Genomic DNA, 22293 nt, shown 5'->3' with positions numbered 1-22293 from the left:
TTGTTCGAAGCATCAATTCATCCACTTTCTCAACTGCAAATCATGATCAACCAACTGCCCCAGTAGTTGCGTGTTCTCTTTCGTCCTGCGTAGTCGCGTGTGTTGAGTGATGCGGTTAAATGTTTTTGTGTTTTGTTTTTCTTCTACACCTTTGTTAGAGTTTTGATAATATTTTACTAATCGTACGATTTTTTCCTTTTTATTACCTAAGCTATGTATGATCAAGATTAAATCTCCTGGTTTAGTTATGCGTAGTATCTCCAGCCGAGGGTGTTTTAGATTTAGATTCCACAACACATAGTTTCTTAGTTCGCACTGATTACTCGTTCCTTTCAAACACGATTGAAGCAGACTTCCCGGCAAACGTTCTCACTGAAAAGGGAATCTTCCTGAATGCACATATGATTTCGAAAACAAACTAGGAAACGTTGTAAAAATCACATTCAACGAGGAGGGAGGGGAATAGAACGGAACGCAACAGTAAAACTAGCTACAAAAAAAGAGTTCACTTTCACTTTCCTGTTGGTATTTTTTGTAGTGTGTTCTTGCAATACGATACGACCGACACCCGAGTGTGTCTAACGTATGACGGAAAGCGAACAAAACGGTCTCAATGTCCTGTCTCTTGTGTGAGTGGGTGTGAGGGACTGATGACTGACTGGCTGGTTGGCTGGCTGGCGGGCTGTGTAGCGGTAAACTAATGTGCAGATGCAGACGGTTCCGCCTCACAGATACGGGACCAGTGTTTTGATCTGTTGAGCATTTGCGCCTAATGAAAACGTAAATATATGTATATATACAGCTACAAAAATGTACATAAATTGGGCAATGGGCAGTATTGCCGCTACTGCTCTCTCCTCCCGATGCCGGGGCAGACACATCCGGCGTTGCGCACGATCATTTGAAGCGTGTGTGGGTTTAGTTGAGTGTACCGCGGCAACCGGGTGCACCGCACAAGCAAGGGATCTTCTCGTCCTCGAGCGGGAACTTGTAGTCGTACGTAATCTCCTCGTTCACCCCGATCGGTTGCTTCGAGTAGATGACGATCTTTTTCTCCGACTCGATCGTAATCACTTTAGCGTAACAGTTGGGCTAAAATGAAGGAGAAAGCAATCAGACGAGCATAAAACGGGCATTAATCAATCAATCAGAGCTAACGGCGGAGAGGAAAAACGAAGCACAAACACACTTACATTGCAACTATGGTTAATGAATCGGGCCAAGTTGCCGCACTTGGTCGCATCGATGATCGTTTCCATGTCGATCCGGAACAGGTAGGAGCTGCCGATGCCGATCGCTTCGTACTTGGTTTCGCGCAGATCCGCCACCGACGGTCGCACCATCTGCCCGACGTACTCGATCACCATCTCGTCCGCCGCGATCGGTTCCATCGCGAACAGGCCCCAGTCGTGGATGGCCGATTTGGCAAACTTGAGCTGCTTCTTGCGGAACTTGAGCTGGTTAAACTTGAGCAGCTCCGACTCGGTGCTCGCCCCGAACGCGTTCAGCAGCCGGCGCTGGTTCGAGCGGGCCTCGCGCGAAATGCCCTGCATCTTGGCAACCGCCTTGGCCAGCTCGAGGTTGGTGAGGTGGTTCGCGGCCACCGTACCCTTCAGATGGTGGTACTTGTACTTGGCCTTTTCGCGCGGATCGATCTTGTAGTAGCCCTCCGTCCGGGCGCAACCCGTCCGGTGCAGCTTGATGTCGGCCAGCGAGCTGCCGCCCGCGCCCCCCTTGTCCTTCTTGCGGCGCTTGGACGGGGGCGGTGCGAGCAGCGCCGGCTCGAAGTTACGATCCGTCGCACAGTGATCGACCCAGTGCGTCGCGTTCAGCCAGTAGCTGCTCGCGTCGTCCATCAGCAGCATGTCGTAGCTCTGCCGGATGTAGCGCACGTCCTCGGCATCGACGCCGCGCGTCAGAAAGTCGAACAGAATGCCCATCTCGGTGGCCAGCTCGCGCGGCCGATACTTCGGCACGGGCACGAACCGTTCCACCTGATGCTGCTGCTGCATTGCCGTGTCCGGGTCGTAATCGGAAAAGGAGAGTGATTGCCGCTGTTTGCGCTCGAGGTTCTTCTGCTTGGCTGGGATGGGTGGTTTCATCGCCGCACTGCCACCATCCGCACTCGGGTGGTCACTGCCCGCCGGTTGTGGTGTGACGGTCGTGACCACCGTCGTGGCGTTACTCGCCGCATCCGAACCCAACGGAGGAAGCGTACTGGTGCTGTTGGGAGCGACCGGCTGCTGTTCACCACCATCGTTGCTGTTCGTGTAGCCATGGTCGTGAGCGAGCACATGTTTGGACGTGGGAGCATACTTGTTCGTGTGTGTGCTGTTGGTGGCCGTCGTCGACGAGTCGGACTGCTGCTGGGGCGATGAGGACGATGGCGAGGCGGACGGAGGTAACGAGTAGCAGTGGTCGAGCGCCACCTGGCTAGCCTGGCTCGAGCCACCGTCCGAGGAGGCTGGTGAGGCCTTGGCCGCCCTTCGTACGCTTTCATCGCCAGGCATGAAGAAGTCGTCCGAAGAGCTCGAAACCAGGGCCGTCCGTACCGTGGTCGTTGCTGTGCTTTCTCCCTGCGCTACTGGCAATGGTTCCGACCCGTTCAGCTCTTCCTTCACTCCTCCCTTGCGAGCGGCCCCTTTCGGCGGTCTACCAACAGCAGCAGCACCACCACTCTTCCTTTTCTTCGCACTCGTCGATGGTAAGCTCGTCGTCTGGTCCTTCGCGTCACCCTCTTTCTGATCTGCGCCCTCGCCATCGGTGGTGCTGCCGGGGAACAGAGAGTTCAGCGGATGCTTACGCAGCTCGCCCAATCCCGCCCCCGGAGTGGGTGGCGGCTGGGTAAGGTTCGGCGTAAGCGGCTCATCCAGGCTCGACATTTTGCCCCCGCTGGCGAATGCCTTCTTACTGTCAAGCGACGCCAACGTTTTGCCTCTGGCGAGCCCGGCGTCCCTTTCCTTGCGGGCCCCTATCTCCACTGCCATCCGTTCCCACTCCTCCATGCACTCCTTGTCGATCTGCTGCAGGCATTCGGCCTTGCGCCGCCGCTTCTCCTGGTACTCCCGCTCCTCGTCCGAGTCGCTGTAGATGCGGTCCAGCATACCGTACGCCGACGAGGACTGATGGTTCTGCCGATTGCTATCGCTATTGCTTGCTGTCACACTGTTGCTGTTCGCTGTCTTTGGCGATTCGCGGCCCGGTGTTCGCGGTGTCTGCTGTGGCGCTTCCTGGTGCTCCTTGGACTGCTTTCGCTTCTCCTCCTCATCCTGCTCCTTCTGCTCGTCCCGATCGTCGCTCATCAGCAGCATCTCGTCGCCCGAGCTGGGCGAGAAATCTTCGTGCAGCTCCTGCAACGAAAGCTTTGGCAGTTGCGAAGAATCGACGGGCCGGGTTGGTTTCTCTCCCGCCGGCTTGACCAATCCATCCAATGGGCTTCGCGTCCGGCTTCGCCGCCGCTCGGTCGACACTGCCGGCAGCACTTCCTTCCGGGGCGGCGCTCTCACCTCGTCCGAATCGGAATCGGAGTAGATTTTGCCCACCTTTCCGCCCTCCTTCAAGCGCCGCACGGCGAAGCTGTTGCCCGGGCGGGCTTTAATCGGGTGTGTCTCGCCCGTATCACTGTCCGAGTCGGAGTAAATTCGATTCTCTCGTTCCCGCCGCTCGCGGGCACGCTTCGCTCCGTACCCTGCGGCCGCGGTCACCGCGTTTGTGTCCACGTCCGAGAGCGAGCCCGATTCGAGGCTGTCGTCCGAATCGCTCACGCTCGATTCCTCCTCTTCGCTGCTCGACGTGAAGGAGGAAACGCTAGGCATGCGTTTTTCGGTCGCCCGTGACGAACCCGGCACCGCAGAGGAGGTCGCCGCCTGCGCTATCCTGCCGGGTGCGGAGTCTGACGACACTCCACCGGCCCTGCTGCTACTGCTACTGCTGCTCGGGGTCATGTGGCTGGGGGAGGATTGTTCCGCGTCGCGTCCCTTGCCGGCGGACGACGATTCGCCGCTGCCGGAAGCGGTGGACGGTCCCGCCGCAGCACCACCGCTGCCGCCTCCGCCGCCGCTAGAAGATTCCTTCTCCGAGTCAGATCCCCGCACCATATCGTCCTGGTCGCTCTTGCGCGAATCTTCGTCCTGCGGCACCGGGCTCGGCTGCTTGCGGATGCGCCGGAAGCTCGGCATCTTCGGTATGGTGGCGCGCAGGCCCAGCCCAACGAACCCACCGCTATTGCTGTCCAGATTGTCGTACGTTTGGCTCAGCAGATGGTTAATGTCGGGCGGTTTTTCGATCTTCAGCGCCACGCCCGCCACGGTTGCTCCGCCGACCGTACCAGCGGCGCCCGCGGAAGTGCCGGCCAGCCCGGACGATTCGCCCGCTGCGCTCTTGCCCACTCCGCCCTTGTGTTTTCGCTCCTCCTCGTCCCACCACGCTTCGTACTTCTTGAAGGCGGTGTTTTCGATCATCTTTTTGTTGAAATCTTTCTTCAGGATCTGCTTCAGCTCGGTCACCACCCGCTCGACGACGGCATCGATCACCACCTCATACCGGTTCCGTTTCGTACCGCGGGCCCGATCTTTCATGCCGGCTGCACCAGCGGCCTCCAACAGTGCGGACGGTCCATCATCCGCCGGCTTGCCGGAAGCGTAATACATCCCGCCGGACGCTGGCATGCCGTACGAGTTGAACAGGGGCGCACCGGGAAAGCCGGTCGGGTAGCCGGGATAGTAGGCGGACGTGGCCGAAGCCGGCTGCGCACCGTAGCTGTAGTACTGGTTCGTGGGGTAGAGGAAGGAAAAGCCGGCCCCTTCGATCGGTTCCGGCGGTGGTGGAACGGCCGGGGCAGGTTCTGTCGGTAGGGGCGGTGCCGCCGGTTGCAACGGGCCCAGCTTCGCATCGTCCAAACTTGCCAGCTTCGCCTCACCGGACGGCATCGAGCGGGAATTCTCGTCCTCGTCCTTGGCGAGGATCTCGTCGTCGCTCGAGGAAATGTCACTCGCTCCCTCCTCCTTGAGGCATTCGATTTTTGGTTCCCGCTTCGGTTGCTTCGGCTCGTTCGATTCCTCGTCGGTGGGGGGCGGCAGGGGCGGAGGTGGTTGCGCTGCTTCCATCGGGGGCGGTGGGCTCGGTGGACGATGGCTGACCGGCACGGCATCATCCAAGTCCATCGGTTCCTCCTTTAGGTGACTAGTGTCGGGGTGCGTGCTGTCCTCGGCCGTCGCACCACCACTGCCGGGCACTATCTCCTGCTTCCGGTCCTCTTCCTCGTCGTCACTGAGCTGCAGAAAGCTTCCACCGAACGTTTTCTCCTTGAACAGCAGCGCTATCCGCGTGTCCAGATCGAGCGTGCTGCCACTGTCTTCGTCGTTGGCGCCGGGCCCCTTCGGGGCTTTCGGTTCGGGCGGGGGGGATGACGCTGGCAGGGGCGGAGCCGCCTTCGTACCGGTGGACGATGGCACTGTGTCGGTGTCCCACAGTTCACCTTCGTCCAAGATGGTTTTGCTGGCGTTGCTACTGCTACTGCCGCCGATCGGGAGCGGTGGCGGCGCTGGCGGTTTAGATGCACTGTCCCAATTTTCCTCGGGTGGCGGAGGTGGTGGCGGTGCCGGTGGTTGCGGTGGAGCCCACTTTGCAGCGGAGGATGAGGGCGTCCCGTAGCTGCTTTCGGACGGCGGGTACCCGTACGTACTGCCGTACTCCGCGCAACCGGTGTATGCTGACGGCGTGGAGTAGTAGTCGTACGCAGCACCACCCTCGTACCGACTTCCCCCGGTGTAGCCTTCTGTCTCGCCACCGTACCACGAATCCCGGTAGCTTTTGTTTCGTTTTTTCGAATCAAACTCACGATCACGATACTCACGGTCGCGCGTACGATCACGGTCACGTTCGCGCGTTCTATCACGGTCCCGATGGCGGTCGCGCGTCCGTTCCCGGTCCCGATCCCGCTCACGATCCCGATCGCGGTCCCGATCTCGGTCCCGTTCCCGGTCCCGATACCGATCGCGGTCCTTCTCGCGCTCCCGGTCCCGATCCCGCACCCGATCGCTCTTGTGATGATGGTGATGTTTACGCTCCTTCTCGTCGTAGTACTTTCCATCCCGGCTGCGACCATCGTCATCCCACTCGCCACCGTACTGGCTGCGGCTTGCGCTTTTCTCCTTGCTGTAGTAGCTCGAATCCTGGCTGTTGCCCGCACTGCCCGAAAACTCGTCCCCGTCCCACAGCTCCGAGTCTTCGCCGAGCGTTTGGTGTCCCTTCTTCTCCCACGGCTCTGGAGCGTGGTCCGGTTCCGGTGGGGCTTTGCGGTATGGCGCCGGCGGTCTCGAGCTTAGCGACGCCTTCAGCCCGAGTGGATCGCCCACCGAGGCGTTCGGTACGAGGGAATGATGGTTGGTACTGGCCGGAGGCAATGGCGGCAGCGGGGGCTGAGGCTGGGACGGTTTCTTTTCGGACGTTTTCTCCTGCAGTATCCGCTTGCACTGTTCACCGAACGGGTCCTTGAACACGTTCAACACTTTGCCCATCACCGAGGTACCGTTCAGCTTTTCCACGCACAGCAGTGCCGACCGGACCTGCTCGAACACGATGCGGGCCAGGCCGAGATGCTTGTTCGACACCGGATGGTAGTAAATGTACAGCTCGGTGAACGTTCCGCATTTGGCCAGCATGTCCGACAGAAACGGCTTGTCGATGTTGTCGTTCAGGTTCGTGATTGTGATCTCAATTGCCGGCGGTTCTCCGACGTAGTGCTGATCGATTTTGAACCTGAAGGTATATGCAAAGAGCAACCGACACGTTAGACGGCAGTTTACGCATCCGTTGCGTTGTTTGTTTACATACCTCGGCACCGGGATGTCTAGCGGTTCAACGCGAGATCGAATGCGGGCAAGCGGGTTGCGTGGGTCGCGCGGTATCACCGGCGGATGGTTTGGATCGCCCGGCACGACACCATCGTAGCGATAGATCTTCTGCGTGCCTCTGTGGAGAAACGGATCGACCAGCAGTTTGAAGTTGCGTGCCGCCTTCTGCTGCGCTACCATACTAGCGGCGGGCGATGCTCCTGGCAGTGGCGGGGCATTTGCCATCGGATTATTTTCCACCGTGCCGTTCATTGCTGTAACAAGCACACAAGCAAGCGGGATGTTAGCATTGAAAAGAAAACGGACATTCTCCCGACTAGGGAAGATTTGTTTATCGACGGGGGAACGAAACGCGCGCACAATACACACAGGTAAACCACCACCTGCCTCCTAACCTCACAAATTTACCAGCTAGCTGTGGGTAAATGTCAAAACGCGAAACGATTCCGCCCAGAGCTTCAATTCTGCTACCATACTGCGCCAACGTTTACCTTCCAGGGTGTTAACCGAGCGACGGAGCGAAAATAATGTTTCTCTGACCGCCACCGGACTAAACCATCAGCAATCCTTGCAGTGCCGTTAACACGGAATCCCGTTTCCGCATCGAACAAACATGCTCCATATCAAAACAACCCGTCTCTAGTGCTGCAAAGAAACAAAAACATTGGCTTACAAATGAGACGGTTCTGCTGGATTTTCATCGAAACGCGACCGGGACTTACTCGAGGCTGCTCTGCCGATGCGGACGATGATATTTTACAAGGACATGAGCCACAAAATCGACTTAAAAATGGAAATATTTACAGAGTTGCTTCACCTACGTCAGGGATTCTTTTCAGCTAGCACTGCACACAGGGCGATCACCTAAACATGCGCGGACAAATGAAGGTGACGTTTTGGGGTAAAGGATTTTCCTAAAAATAGAATAAAAATAAATTAATGTAATTTAAGGGTAAATCATACGTTTTAATGTGCTATTCGATAAAGAAGTAGTATTTTTAAATTGTTTTGATGCTAAACTACTGTTCGGGAGCACTACCATGCTATGGAGAACATAACTATGTACTTTAAACAGACGCTGGTCATTTTGAAAAGTTTTTTAAATTTTGTAAGGAAAACTACCAACACAGGATTATGTTTTGGTGATAAATTATATTTGTGCGTTAAAAGAAACATTTACACGATGAAGAGCTCGTTAATTGCAACAATTTCCAAAAACAAAGATCAAAACAATCTGCTCGACTGCTGCGTCGCGCTGCTCGACCAAACTGCGCGAATTGTCAAACTGCTTCTTTTTGTTTCCTCGCCACGTTCTGTCTTCTTTTTCCAAGTTGGTACAAAAGTCAGCGACGAGTTTGTCAAAAGTTATATCATCGCCTGGTTGCAATTTACTTTGCAATTTTTGGTAAATATAGAGCATTTAGGGTACAACTCATCTATCCACCGTAGAATACTGCTTACATGATACACAAATTCATACCGTGGATAACGTTTGGTAAGAGGATGGCAAGAGTTTCACCGTGTGTTCGTCTCTTTCGCAGACTGTCTCGGTGATATCGGAGCGAACCCGCACGCGATCGAAAGACCGACACGATGGCTGCCAGGAAGTGGTTCTCGTCCTTTTTCCCCACGGTGAAGGCCCAGGAGGAGGAAGATATCGTTGATCCACAGACGGTGCTGCGGGTACGTGGATCGAAGGGTCCCTCCAACGTCTCGGCCACTACACAGACGGTCGCCGCCGGTTGTCTAACACCTGATGTTATTGTTCATTTTAGGAAAAGTGTGCCCAGCATGGAAGCGCACCACAGCTGTGGGAAAAGTACCAGGCATGTAACGAACGTGTTGGCAGCCGTTCCCAGACGGCCGAAACCTGCGTCGAGGAGCTGTTCGATTACCTGCACGAGCTGGATCACTGCGTTACAAAGACCCTGTTTTCGAAGCTGAAGTAAGCACGTTCACCACGGTCCCGGGGGGGTGAAGTAACTTTTTGAGGACGAGGCATGTCGCACACATAATTTTTCGCGTCATAAACGCCGTTCAGTTTGACCATCTGTTTGGCAAGATAAAGTGGTTAGGGCACTGCGCAAACTGAACATCGTTTGCGTTGTTGCTGCGTTACCAAAATGCTGCGTGCACTAACTGCGATATGCATCTCCAAAATCCAAAATGCATACATGCCAAAACACAGATGCCTCGTCGGAGTGGTTTTTGTTCGAAATGGAAAAAATAGTAAATAAAATTGAGTTTTAAAAACGAACGAGTTGGCGTGCGGCGTGTTGTGAAAAGGGAGGTTTCGATAGGGAAATGAAGTCGCTAACAGCAAAAGAAAAGATCATTTAATGTCATCCATCGCTCCAAAAGGTCAGTAAAAGTCGGTCCCCTCGTATCGTTCGTTTTAAATCTTGTACGTGTTGATATTGATGTATGGAAAAACTTCCACTCTCGTGTGTTACATGTATATAAATAATCTTTTTTTCCATATGCATAACGAAAAGTTACTTTCAAAAATAACAGCTAGAAGAAAAGTAAAGAATGTTCTTGATTTTTTAGGGATCAAGAGGACTTTTACACCGCACGCATCAAGGGAACGCGCGCTCGCACGTTGAGTAGTTGGTCAGATTATTGCGTTGTAATGTGTTACAAATCGTCCATCCATGTGATAACCATAGTTCCGCTTCCGCGCGTCGTAAACTGCTACCGAAACGGTCGCTCAAAATTGCATAACAATTTCAAACGACACCGCTTCCGATCTGTAACACCTCGAAGCACACCGAACAGACGCGGACCGGTTTGTTGATGCCAAACTTAATGATCGGCACATCGTTGTTCGAACATCGGCTGCAGAGATTTCTTCCACAGTGACGGCTAGAGAGAATAGAGAAGCACAAAACGGCACAGTGCGTTGAGTACGGTCAACTACTAGAGCCAGCCCAAAACTTCCCTGCCCTTCCTTACCAGTGGTGTTTCCGCATCGTGATGCTAAACTTGGTGCCACACTCCTGGCACAGCTCCGACGAAGCCCAGGGCGATTCCTGCGGCAGCTCGTCCAGCAGACGGTGGAGCAGCTGGTTGGTCGCTAGCTTAAAGTTAAATATCGTCAGCCCCTCCTTGTTCTCCGCCCCCAGGCAGGCACCGTTCTTCACCAGCATGCGGCACAGCTGCGCCTGGCCGCGCATATACGCCAGCAGCAGGGGCGTGTTGCCCTGCAGGTCCGGATTGTTGATCGGATACTTTGGCATACACTCGAAGAACAGCTCGAGGATCGCCGCGGCCGTGTTGTCCTTGCCGCACCGGCACAGCTCGTGCAGCGGATTGCGCCCCTTCAGGTTGACCGTTTCCGCGTTCAGCTCCGACTCCGTCAGCAGCTCCCGCACGACCGCCACGTGGCCTTCGCGCACCGCAATGTGCAGCGCATTGTTGCCGTCCCCATCGACCGCATCGAAGTCGGCCCCGTTCTGGAGCAGGGCCGACACCGCGCCCACCGTACCCCGCTCCGCTGCCACGTGCAGGGCCGTTTTTTGCGTCGCATCACGGTCGTTTAGCCGCGCCCCGGCCAGGATGAGGTTGCGGATCAGCATTTCCTTCTCGGAGGCGGCCGCCAGGTGCAGCGGCGGCGTCTGGTTCACATCGTGCACGCGCGAATTAACGTCCACCTGTATCGACAGCAGAAACAGCACCGACTCCAGATCGTCCCGCATGATCGCCAGGTGCAGAAAGTTGCGGCCCCGCTGGTCGATCTGCTCCGCCGCGTTCGGCAACCGCTCGAGAATGTTCTGGGCCGCCTTGTTGTTGCGCACCTGCAGCGCGGCCGCAAACGGCGTGTTGCCGGTCTTGTCGCGTATCTTCAGATCGATGCCCGGATGGCACAGCAGTATGCCGATGATCTCCTCGTGCTGGTTCTCGATCGCAACGTGCAACGGCGTCTTCAGATCGCAATCGACCGCATTCACGTTCGCACCGTGCCCGATGAGCGTGTGCAGCACGTTCCGCAGGCCCCACTGACAGCACAAATGCAGCGGGGACGCCTTATCCTTTGCCTCGTCGCCGCCCTGCCCCTGCGGGCCGGGCTGGCGCGGCGAGTCCAGATCGCACCCGCTCTTGATCAGAAACACGGCCGCCTGCTCCTTGTTCTCGTCGATCGCACGGTGCAGCAGCGTTTGCAAGCATCCGTCCGGCCCGGGGCCCCAACAGTCCGTGTCGACGCCGTGCCGCACCAGCACCGCGGCAATCTCGAACTGCTCCGACTCGAGCGCACTCCACAGCGGACAGTCGCCCTTATTGTCCGGCGCGCTGAGCGATACGCCCCGCGAGCAGAGCGCATCCACGACGTCCACCAGCCGGCAGTGGATGGACAGCTGCAGCGGCGATTCCTGGTCCGCGGTCAGTGCGTTCATGTCCGCACCCTGGCTCAGCAGAAACACGGCCGTCTTTGCGTCCTCCTTCAAGATCGCCTGGTGCAGTAGCGTCATGTCCTGCCCGTTGCGCGCATTCACGTCCGCGCCGCCCTTGATGAGCAGCGGCACCAGCTCGTTGTACCCGAGACAGAGCGCCAAGCTGAGCGGCGAATCGCCGAAGGCGTTTTTCACGTTGAAATCGATCGTCCCGGCTGTGGGATCGGCTTCCTTGTGCGCGATGAACGCTTCCACCACGGCGGCGCAGTTCTCTTCCACCGCGTAGTGCAGGGCCGTTTTCAGCTCCGTCACACCGGACTGCACGTTCGGCGGTGCGCCCTTCTCCAGCAGTGCACGGGTCAGATTGGCCAGCCCCTGGGAGGCAGCCACGTGCAGGACGGTAAGCCCGGACCGATTGATATGGCTCAGGTTGCAGTGATCGGTCAGAAAGACGGCGGCCTCCTCCAGCTGCTGCTTGGCGAGGCTGTGCAGCAAACTGTCGCCCGTCTCGGGGTGGATGACGTTCGGGCGGGCTCCACGCTCCAGCAGGCGGCGGGCCAGCTCGTACGGTGGCCCGTCCGTGTGCGGTGGCATCAGTGCCAGCTGTAAGGCACATTTTTCATCCTTCGTTCGCACGTTCGTATCCACGCACGAACCAGCGTCGGCGCCATCCTCCGTCAGCAGCTCGTCGATCATCTCCACGTGCTGCGACATGATGGCCACGTGGAGCGGGGTACTGAAAGTGGTGGAAAAGCGTGATATCGAAGGGTTGGATCGAAAGTTGCGAGGTTTGTGAGTGTCTTACTAGCCCTTGCTGTTTTGCATGTTCGGATCGGCCTGCTGCTTCAGCAGCTGCCGGCCGATGCTAAGCATTTCGCGGTGCGTTTCCGCATCCGTGCTACGTTCGGCGTATGTGCACACGAGATGTAGCGCCGTGTCGGACGTGTCCCGCGTCACCAGATCTACGTTGCATCCTTTCTCGAGCAAAAACTGTGCCGTAAAGCTGTCGCCACGTTTGATCGCATCGATGAGTAGCGTGTTGCCCTGGGAGGGAGGAGAACAAGGGAAGAACATTACAATTAAATCCCAATTATTGGGGTAAACGCGTTCTTACCTCCGTAGTGTATGCGTTAATATCGGCCCCACCGGTCTCGAGCAGCGTCTGGGCGATGGCCGTGCTGCGACCCATCAGGGCCAGCCCTAGCGGTAGCTGGCCCTGCGGCGATAGGCTGTTAACGATTTCTTGTAGCTGTAACGAAAGTTCAATACCATCAAGCAATGTTAATCAATTCCAACAGAGCCTTTGCACACGCATTAATTTGACACCGAACGATAATTATTCACCTAGGAGAAAATCACTAAATATTTGACTTTCAACAAGCCCGTTTATGCTATGACACACATTTTCCTCCACGAAACAACGTCAAGGGTACACCATCGAGGCGGATGAAGTTCGTGTGTCCCAAGGCGTGCATTTTACGAGCACATTTCAAAATGATACACGATTACACACCAGCGCACACATCACATACGCCGTTGGAAGGCGTGCATGCGTGCGTTTACGCTTTCACGTGCTTTCGTTAACTTTAAATGTGTCACGCCTTTGTGTGCCCAGCGCACCGAAGCTGTGGGGTGGTGGGATTTTACTCTCTACTAGCATTAAACATTGAATACGTGTGTTGCTTTTTTATAGTTTACCTGTTGAGCGAGTGACATGAAACCGTTAGAAGTTGATTAAAAATTGATTAGAATGTCTCATGTATTTTATTTATTTATTTTTGTGTTATTTCCAACGGATTTCAAGGATATCGTTCACTGTCGAGACAGGCGGGCGATCCCTATTAGCAATCATTAACATACTTGCAACAGACCGGAACGGATAGCGTGTTTTTTATCGTAACTAATTCTTGTCCTATGCGCGTTTTAATAAGATACATATAAAATACTGAAAGAATATGATGTTTTAAAGGCTCTTATCTAAATATTCTCTTTGATTAAAATTTACAATTCAAAACAAAGCTTTACACATACACACAATGCTCCAACATAACAGTGCCCGGACTGCATGATGGTTTCTCCATTGAATAATTTAATCCCTTCTCCTTCCCGCATGCGACGGATCATTGGACAGGGTCAAGGATAACACGAAGGACGCACGCAACTATATCCGCACCATCCGATTCCAACTACTGCACAACAGTTCCCCCGTCAGCAGCGCACTGGATTCCCGGAAGCTGCCAGAGAGGGGGCTAAGGAACCAAAACATAATGACCGAGACCGAGCCGCAACTTGCCGGCGATGAAGAGTGCAATGCACTCTTGGGGGGAGGAGATAGAGGGGAAGCTTCTTCACGGGCCGGCGCCGCCGACAAGACAGGCAGCCGCCGGAGATGGAACAGAAGCAAACGCCAAAAGCCCATTCATGCAAAGCCCATCAGCCCGAGTCTGCCGAACATAAAGTGAAGAGAGTGTGGATAAAAGAAAGAGAGAGAGAGAGAGAGAGAGAGCCCGCATCTAGAGCAACATTGGAATTGCGTTCGTCATACACACGAGATACGTTGTACTATCGCGGCTTGCGTTGTTCGCGACGCACGCTTTCGCCACAGTTGCTTTGCTCGGTCCTACACACCAAACCAAGCCGGAGCACGAACCTGCACCGGAGTAGACACGCGCTGCCCGACGGCCAGAGCATAGTGCGCTTTGCTCTCAGCACGATTGTCTCTCCGCGTGTTGACGGGCGAACCACGGGGTTGCCGTTCCGAGCCGGGGCACCGGGGGCCCGCGACAGAGTTCGCCGTTCTCTTTCCCGAAACGGTGCTCGCTGGCAAGAGATGATACCGCCCGAGACTCAGTTGATGGTTGACTTTCACGTCGGTTGGTTCGCCGCACCGTCCAATACAACGTACAGCGACAGCGATAGAGACACGGTAAAGCGGTCGGATCGCGTTTAGGCCGTCGTTTTTAAAAACCGGAATCGGCAAACCGGGCATCTCGCTTCAATTTTGCCACTTTCGCCAACCTGTGTGCCCCAGCGGGAAGTTACAGATTAGAAATTCGCAGCTCCATGAATTTCCCGTCCGTAGCGTGTTAATCGATCGTGCGTTACAAAAAATTAAACCGCAAGGAACACTGTAGCAGCAGCAGCAGCAGCGACACGATTAGTCATACGTTTTTCCTGTCCCATCAAAAACCCAAGCTCACCGAACAACAGCGATACTGGACTTGCGGCTCTCAAGCGCGCAATTCTATAATTAAAATCCTTCCCACTCCGGCGGTGTGGTAAAAGAAGGAAGGAAGGAGCAACACCACACCAGCACACCAAGGAATTCGTGTCGACAATTTGGCAACGTCACACTAACACCCAGTGGTTGTTATTTGTTTTTATGTATTTCCACCGGTCACGACAACCGACAATAACCGACGCCACGACGACAACGCCGGTGATACGCGGTGGTTTGAGGTACTCTGGCCGGGGCCGACCGTGACCTTGTTTGGGTTGAAACCTTTTTCCCAGCCCCAATTTCATCGCCCCGAAAGTTGTTTCTGTGTGTCGGTGTGTGCCTGTGTGCTTATCGGTATAACTTAACTGTCGGTTTTATGTGCGTTTAAAAAAAAACAAAGATCCAACGAAGAATGTGTTTTAGGTCCCGCATCACACTGGGCCGAATGTATGCAAACCACTGCACACTGCTGTCGCGGATGTAGTTTAGAAAGTGTGTTCGATAGTACAGAGCGATCGTCAGAGAACGGCACCGACGCGCACATCACATCGGACTTTGTGGTCCACCAGTGCATCCAGTCCGTTTGTTGCAAATCTTCCACACAGACGAGACGAGGTTCTTTCTGGAGCACTCCGCACAAACGCAAAGTCCATGAAGCATTGTGCTACAACTGCCGGCTAACGGAGTTCAGGGGAAGAAGAAATAATACAAAAAACGACCCTAAGAGACCGAGCAGACCTAACGGGAATAACAGCGCACCTCTTGCGCACGAAAGCAGAAACAACAGTGAGCTTGAACAATAACGCGCCAAGATCATTCCCCAATCGCTTGCATCGCTTGGTTTGTGTGTGTGTGTGTCTTGAGTGTACCTTCTGTTGCTGGCCAAATCCAAATCCAAACACTCCAGATCACGGCGTACTAAACTGCAGAAAGTAACAAAATTCTACCGTACTGCGACGCGATCAAGAGCGCGATCGTCGCGATCTCGCAGGCTATCTCCGGTTTTTGTGTGCTTGTTACATAGGATCGCGCATGCCTGGGCAGCCACTGCGGGGCACCGGTGGCAAGTAAGAACACGGCACAAGGGTACAATAAAACAAAATCCGCAATTTCCCGCGCTCCAATGGACAGGTTCTGCAGCAGACCCAACGGTATGGTGGCCGTGGTAGCGTTGCTTCTATTATTTATTGCAGGTAATTATTATGGTTTGCTTCGTTTGCTCTGTTCCGCTGGGAGCCCGTTCTTGGGGAACTTCTTAGACTTGGAAATAACCATCTCTTCGTGATCTCGAGTGCAATGTCTTTAACTGAAACGATCAATCTTACTACAGCGAATGGTGCTGAATATTGAATCTAATCAATCGTGATGTTTGTGTATGCGCAGAGCGTCAATTTGTGCCAGCATAGGTCCCCGCAGAGCACTACACGGTTTGTTTTGTTGGGTGAGCGAAAGTGGTTTTAAAAATACGAGATGATCACCAAACATTCCGTTCCCCGGCCCAACCCCGTTTTGCTGGCGTGAAGCGCAAATTAAAATGGCATCGTTTGTCTGTGCGCGAGGCAAACAGCCGCAACATCACATGCGCCAGTTTATAAAGATGGTATGCAAATTAAGCTCCTCTTTCAGCTTCCCGTTTCTCTGCATCTCTTTATCGACATCTGGCTCTGGGAGAGAGAGAGCACGCGTTAGGATGGACGATCCATCCGTTCGTTGACCACAGCATGTTGTTGGTGTTGTCTGCCGCCCGCTCGCATATGTGCGGCCTGTGGTGAGGCAAATTTTTTAGCTTATAATCACCATAATGTGCTTGGAGGGCGAGGAAATAAAGCGATATAGGAACAGAATCGTTTCCGCCGTGTGTCGCTTTGCATTCCGTTGATCTTCCGGGTACGATACCAAACGATCGAACGTGTTAGAAACCGCTTAAAACGCCCATTCCGCCCAGATGAAATAGCCGTGTGAATAGTGCAAAGATTTGTGCAATTGGCAATCACAATGAACAAATAGGGAGAGCAAAGCACAACCACGCACGACAAATCTTGGTGTATAATAGCCAATTAGCAAGTTGCAGTCATCTGAGTAACTGTGGGTGTTTACGATTTTGGTTACTCATACAAATTCATCCGTTCCGATTCCCGATGAGTCACAGGCCGCAGAGCTGGTTGTGCGATACCAAGCCGGTTGTCATGGGATGAGTGCGGAAGATCCGTAGGAAGACGTGATGCCTAATAAGGAACATCATATAGCTAATCTTCCCATCACAATGGTCTTGATTGGTGATCAGTGCCATTTTCCAAAAAAGTTTTGGTTTTTGCAAAATATGAGTGTGTTTCTGCCCGCTTTTTTACACAATCTACACGACACATATTCCGGCCGTGCTAGCCATTAACGTCATTGGCCTTGCAGCTTGCTCGAGAAACAGTTCTCACTTCCGTACTTTTACTGACCGTCGTCCGCCCGATCGTGTGTAGCCCAGTAGGACAAGTTATGGGGAGCTAAGAGATAGGGTTTGGAAAGTTGATTTACAGTGCCTAGGGGAGGGGGGGTTTCTCAGTGGCCTACAGTCAGTCACCATTTACTTCGCAGAACAGAGCGATAACCAAGTGACCGAGTGCAGCGCAACTGTGAGTGAGTGGACGCAATGGAAACAGGTTTTTCTGTCAGCAGAAGGAAAGCTCCTTGGGCCGGGGTCGTTTTATGAACCGGGAAGCGACTTTTGTTCACCTAGATCCTAGTACAAGCAATTCTTTCGTATTATTGCACCACCGAACCTTTCGAAGTGCACAGGCCACACAAAACTGTGACACATTTAAAACGGGATCACACCAGGCACACGACGATTTGATTTGCTATGCCTCAACCGCGGGCGCTGTCGATCCTCTGTGGCCCCACATGTATGTGTGTGACCGAGCGGCAAACAGCCTCCGCAGCACTCCAAATGCATCTGCCATTTGGCACGCTTCAACTGGGACAATTAGGGAATTGGGTCATAACCTGTTTGCGGCGTCTAGCGGGGCTAGGGCGAGCAAAGTGTCACGACGGCATTTCTTTTACCGAGTACAGGGCGAAGTGTGTGTGTGTGTGTGTGCGTAATGTTTGTGACCTCCGTACCTTATTACAATGTTTAATCAAGGGTCTTGCGAGTACGGCAAGCTCCTCCACAAGCAGCAACCGTGTGTTTGTTGTGACTCGTCGCTCCCTTAGTAAGGCGACGGTGTAAAGTGGAGGAATTGACACCATGAAGCTACTATCACTTGCCACTGTTCTACCATTTTTGGAGCGAGCCTGTATATGGTACACACCCGCCGCACTGTTCTATCGTTTTGTTGGTCAGAGTTCCTTTTTTGGGGCGGGATTGAGATTCGAACCGAACTTGATAACCTTCTTGCAATCGGCGTCCACTGTACCTTTGATAGCAAACGGTGCAACTTGTTTCATAGTATGAATGCTTCGAGCGCAAAGTATGTTTTGTGCTGCCAAATCCAAAACGATGCACGGTGGCCCCATGTGTATGCAACATTCGCAGTACAGAATTGCTTAAAATAGAAGTTACCCGCGTGGTGGTATGGATGGATCGAGTGAGACGACCTAGATCAACAGTAGAAAGAGCGTGGCTGGTTGTTTTGATTTACACCAAAGCGAGGTCATGAATAGTGTTCTTTTGTAAAGATGAAGTGTTACAATCTTGCAATATTTACTAAGGAAATCACGCCGAATTATTAGGAAATTCATTTAGGAACGTTTCTGGTACGCCTTAAAGTCATCTCAAGCGTGATCGTTTCTTATTGCTCTAGCATACACCCCAGCACAGCCGAACCGGATTGTTGCGCTTCCTACAACGACATCATCACGCGTTATTACGGTTATGGCCATCCCATATTTTGATTCCAAAACATTAGCCACCCGATGGATGTGCCAAACGCCGATCGAAATCGGTGTGTGTCATGTCCCATAAAATCATGCCAGCTAGTCCACCACCAAAAAAAGCTATGCTGCCGGTGTTTATCACGCAACCCACCAGCATACCGCACCCTTCGCATGACGTCACTGGGTAAGGGTATAAAGCGTTAGAGGTTAACACTAGTGAAGTGGCTTTCTGTCGCCTGTCTGGCTATGGTGTATGACGTTCTTTTACCACTCAATTGCACTCTAACGGCGATTTGGAAGTCTTTGTCGTTGGCTGAGAAAGTGCTTTGCCTCACGCGCAACCGTGAAAAGGTTGGTTTGTCATCGCGTCGGTTTCGGACCGGAAACGGGGTAGGAACCGATTTGCTCGAAGGAAAACATTCAGAGAGAAGTATCTTAATTTTCCGAAGTGTGTGTTCGTGTGTGTGTAGGGAGAGTGAGAGAGAAATCCTCCAACAAGCCCAAGAGAACAGTTTCGTGTCATTCTAACTCACTCGTTTCACGATATCCGATGCACGGAACCGAGATGACGAACACACTGTTTGCGTCAGAACATTAATGCATCCATGAATGAATCAAGCTACTGTGGATAGTAAGCGGAAAAAGCTTTAGAAGAGGGGATCCAGGGGAGCGACGACCACTTGTATTATGGGCAAACGAACAAAGTGCTGGGTGCGTGCTCCGGGCGGAAATGTTGATATTATCGCATCGTATGCTTGTACTCTGCTGCTGTAACACTAACAGAGTGTAAAGAAGTTCCAGCCCGCTGTAGAGACGTTGGGAGGTATTAGAAAAATAAAAGTCAAAAAAGTGCAATCGTCATTCGTTGCATTCTTGTTTCGAGGATGCACTTGGTCGGACACACTTCTCTTCATTTTGGGCTAGCGTTTTTTTGAAGGGGGCTGGCTGTTTGGAGTGATTTTCTTTAGCTTCTTTTTTAACATCTTCCGGCGGGGAAAGTCATTTCATGCATGATCAGGCACGTGGCGGGCCTGAAGTGTTCATCATTGAGACACACAAAAAGGGGTTTCAGTCGCTTCGGGTGAAGTTGTTTCTCGCCACAATCACGTACGGGCTATTCATTGGTGGGATTTCTTTTCTTCTTTTTTTCGTGCTGCAAGAAAACTGCCCTAAACTAGAGCATTGATACGCATTAAATTGATACATGGCTCGTTAAAATAATCAAAGGGGCGTTTGTTGTTTTGAATGGCATTAGCCGGAAGCGATAAGATTGGTGGCGCACTCTAGAGCACACTTGAGCATTCATGGAATGAATTTGAAACTCAACGAAAGAAGAAAGAGGAGGTTTGGAATGAAACACTGAATGGGAACTTTCAGAAACAATTTCACAAAATCAGAATAAAAACTAATGTTATTTCAATCACAGTTTTGACTTAATATTAACATGATGTTTCCCCTTCTCTCTCCCTTCACAGAGCTGGACAATGTTTCGGCAATTAAGTGTTACCATTGCACAGTGGCACCGCCGAGCCGGCATCAAAACAACACCAAAACACAGTTATGCTCCAAGTTTGACGAGTCGAGCTACTACGAGGTGGATTGTCCCTGGTCCACCATGTGCATGAAGCGCATTTTTAAGCTTAAACTTTTAAAGGGCGAACAGGAAACGGTAAGCCGTGGCTGTGCCCAGCAAAAGAACACGGAACAGGTAGTTATTTGCCATACAAAAACCCAGACCCCGTTCTCCATTGATGCTATCCCCATTCTTTGCCAGGTGTACAAATCCGGTGCCTGGACACCGCAGCACAACATCGAAGAGCCGTACACGGAGGGTTGCCAAACGATCGACGATTCTACGTACTGCTTCTGCCGGGGGTCTCTCTGCAATTCGGCCACGAAAACGTCCGACCGGGGCAACTACCATGCGGACGCGATGGCCGTAATATTTGTGTTCAACGTGATGAAATACATCCGCACCATAGAGCACTGAGCACATGCTTGTCGTGGTGGTGGGCGAATGATGTTAACGTATATATTAACGTATAGTAGAATGATGATCGACAGGTTTCAACATCTGATCATAATTGTGATATTGAAGTGCTGTCCGAACGGGGATAATACTTCACAAAAATATGCCTCGACTTTAAGTACGGCGAAAACTAAATAGCGATTTGTTGTACCGTTTTGCGAGTTTTGCACCACCAGCGAGATTATTAGCTGTATGGATAGTGTGGTGTGGATGGACTAAAAATAAAATAAAAAGCAAAAACACTTACCGAACCGTTGTTTTCCACTAAGCACAAAAACACAACGTCCTCGCGCAACAACCGGACGGCAGCGTGGAGCGGATGTTTCGTTTTGCTTTTAAGCATTTTGTACAGCAGCGCACCGGACATGTGCTCAAAGTCCTGGGGCGTTAGGTCGTCCCAGTGCGTGGAGATGAGACCGGAACAGTATTCCAGCAGGTTCGCCGCACCCACCTCTTCCGCCACGCAGTAAAAGCGCACGCAGGAACGCACCGATACGGACGATACGAGCGCACGTTCGCACAGGCCCATCAAACCGGGCAGCTTGAAGCGGTGGGACGTCTTTAGCAGCTCCAGGGCGAGCGAGTCATGCTGCAGATCGACCACATCGGTGTAAATCCAGCGAAGCAACGCGTACCCCACATCCGCATCCATATCGGACCAATCTGTAGGTCAGGGAGGGATTGTTTTAGGGACTGCAAAATATCATTCACGCATGGAGGGCCAAACTTTACCTAGTTCACTTTTGTCCATCAGAACCTCTTCCCGCCACTCTTCGCTGCGCGCGTTCAGCACGAACTTGTGGGCAGGCATCGTTTTGTCCTTCAGCTTGATCGTTATATCCGAGTACGTCGTTCGGCCGTACAGGGTGGCCACGGTCATAACCAGCCGCGATATGAAGCTGCTAAACTCGCCGGACAAATCATGGTCTTCGTTCGCTGCCGCCGCCTGGCTGTATTTGCGCTCCAGCTCGGCATAGCTCTTCTGCAGCTTTGTGTACTCCTCCTTCAGCAGCTTCAGATGTTTCTCCAGCTTAACACTATCGCTGCTGGTAGCTAAAAAGAAACGGTAAACGGTGCAAATTAAACAGTTTGATTTTTTGAACAAGTATCCTTTATCAACTGCCACAATGAAAGTTGCGTATGTCATTGTAGTTGCGTTATCTGCCACTGGCAGCGCTGGTGGATTTGTTTATTCTGACGGATTCTGATAACACGCCCGACACACAGCCGCGATCATCGGTGTTAATTTGGAAGTGGAGAAACGCCCTTCCTGCTACCGACCCGACCTCTTCGTCCCTACCGCACAAACACACTCTTGCGCTCCGAGCTGTGGCACTCGAGCTATGCTCGTTGATTGCGTTTTGTGCGCTGCCTCCTATGCACTGCCACATCGCCAACCAACCGGGGGGAGGATGCTTCACTGACCCCGGTACACACACTGATGCACGTTCCTTGGTGCATCTCCTGCGATGCACTTGTCTTTCAACGATGCAATTATTACTGTTTTGTTTGCGCACTAACACACATACACTCTACTACCTTTGCACGGGACATTCTTTAGCCAGCATAAAGCCATAATCCCACCTTGGAGTAGATAAATCACTGCAGCATGAATTCCACCTACCCATCGTATCGGCGGTTCAGAACACACGGGCACGACGGCTTCAGATTACCGCTTAGAAACCGGATGATGCTATTGCGATCGTGATGGCGCGGTGATGGAACAGAAACAAGGAAACAAACTGCAACTATGTAAAGCGGAGCAGCGAATTTAGGACAATAACATGACTACGTTTTTTGTTGAGGCACACACTTGTTTGCAGCGGATGAGAAAACACAAAATCGCTGCCAGACTGTCGGCTGCCCCCTCCCTCCTATCAACATCACAAAGTGACAGCTCCTATCAACCGGTATTTGACAGTTCTGGATTTT

General features: G+C 52.9%; 4 protein-coding genes across 4 annotated transcripts; 2 read left to right on the top strand and 2 right to left on the bottom strand.

Annotated features, from left to right (window-relative positions):
* Positions 1-169: 169 nt before the first annotated feature.
* LOC120950091 (histone-lysine N-methyltransferase SETD1) lies at positions 170-7707 on the bottom strand. Its single transcript, XM_040367847.2, has 5 exons — positions 7577-7707; positions 7346-7499; positions 6835-7108; positions 1194-6759; positions 170-1092 (listed from the first exon to the last, which is right to left on the bottom strand). The coding sequence occupies exons 3-5, from the start codon at positions 7104-7106 to the stop codon at positions 919-921; spliced, it is 6012 nt and encodes a 2003-aa protein (XP_040223781.2). The 5' UTR covers positions 7107-7108; positions 7346-7499; positions 7577-7707; the 3' UTR covers positions 170-918.
* A 430-nt stretch (positions 7708-8137) lies between these two features.
* LOC120961070 (cytochrome b-c1 complex subunit 6, mitochondrial) lies at positions 8138-9111 on the top strand. The gene is made up of 3 exons (XM_040384678.2): positions 8138-8259; positions 8396-8537; positions 8630-9111. The coding sequence occupies exons 2-3, from the start codon at positions 8448-8450 to the stop codon at positions 8801-8803; spliced, it is 264 nt and encodes an 87-aa protein (XP_040240612.1). The 5' UTR covers positions 8138-8259; positions 8396-8447; the 3' UTR covers positions 8804-9111.
* A 132-nt stretch (positions 9112-9243) lies between these two features.
* On the bottom strand, positions 9244-22277 carry LOC120961068 (rabankyrin-5). The gene is made up of 7 exons (XM_040384675.2): positions 21986-22277; positions 21094-21414; positions 20609-21024; positions 12360-12494; positions 12051-12289; positions 9810-11981; positions 9244-9719 (listed from the first exon to the last, which is right to left on the bottom strand). The coding sequence occupies exons 1-7, from the start codon at positions 21987-21989 to the stop codon at positions 9584-9586; spliced, it is 3423 nt and encodes a 1140-aa protein (XP_040240609.2). The 5' UTR covers positions 21990-22277; the 3' UTR covers positions 9244-9583.
* On the top strand, positions 13739-20608 carry LOC120961069 (uncharacterized). Its single transcript, XM_040384676.2, has 3 exons — positions 13739-15658; positions 19808-20040; positions 20107-20608. The coding sequence occupies exons 1-3, from the start codon at positions 15589-15591 to the stop codon at positions 20320-20322; spliced, it is 519 nt and encodes a 172-aa protein (XP_040240610.2). The 5' UTR covers positions 13739-15588; the 3' UTR covers positions 20323-20608.
* Positions 22278-22293: the final 16 nt, after the last annotated feature.

This window comes from Anopheles coluzzii, chromosome 2 (assembly GCF_943734685.1).
Source record: "Anopheles coluzzii chromosome 2, AcolN3, whole genome shotgun sequence".
Lineage (NCBI taxonomy): Eukaryota > Metazoa > Arthropoda > Insecta > Diptera > Culicidae > Anopheles > Anopheles coluzzii.
Note: the sequence above shows the minus strand (reverse complement) of the source record. Positions and strands in the feature narration are given on the sequence as shown.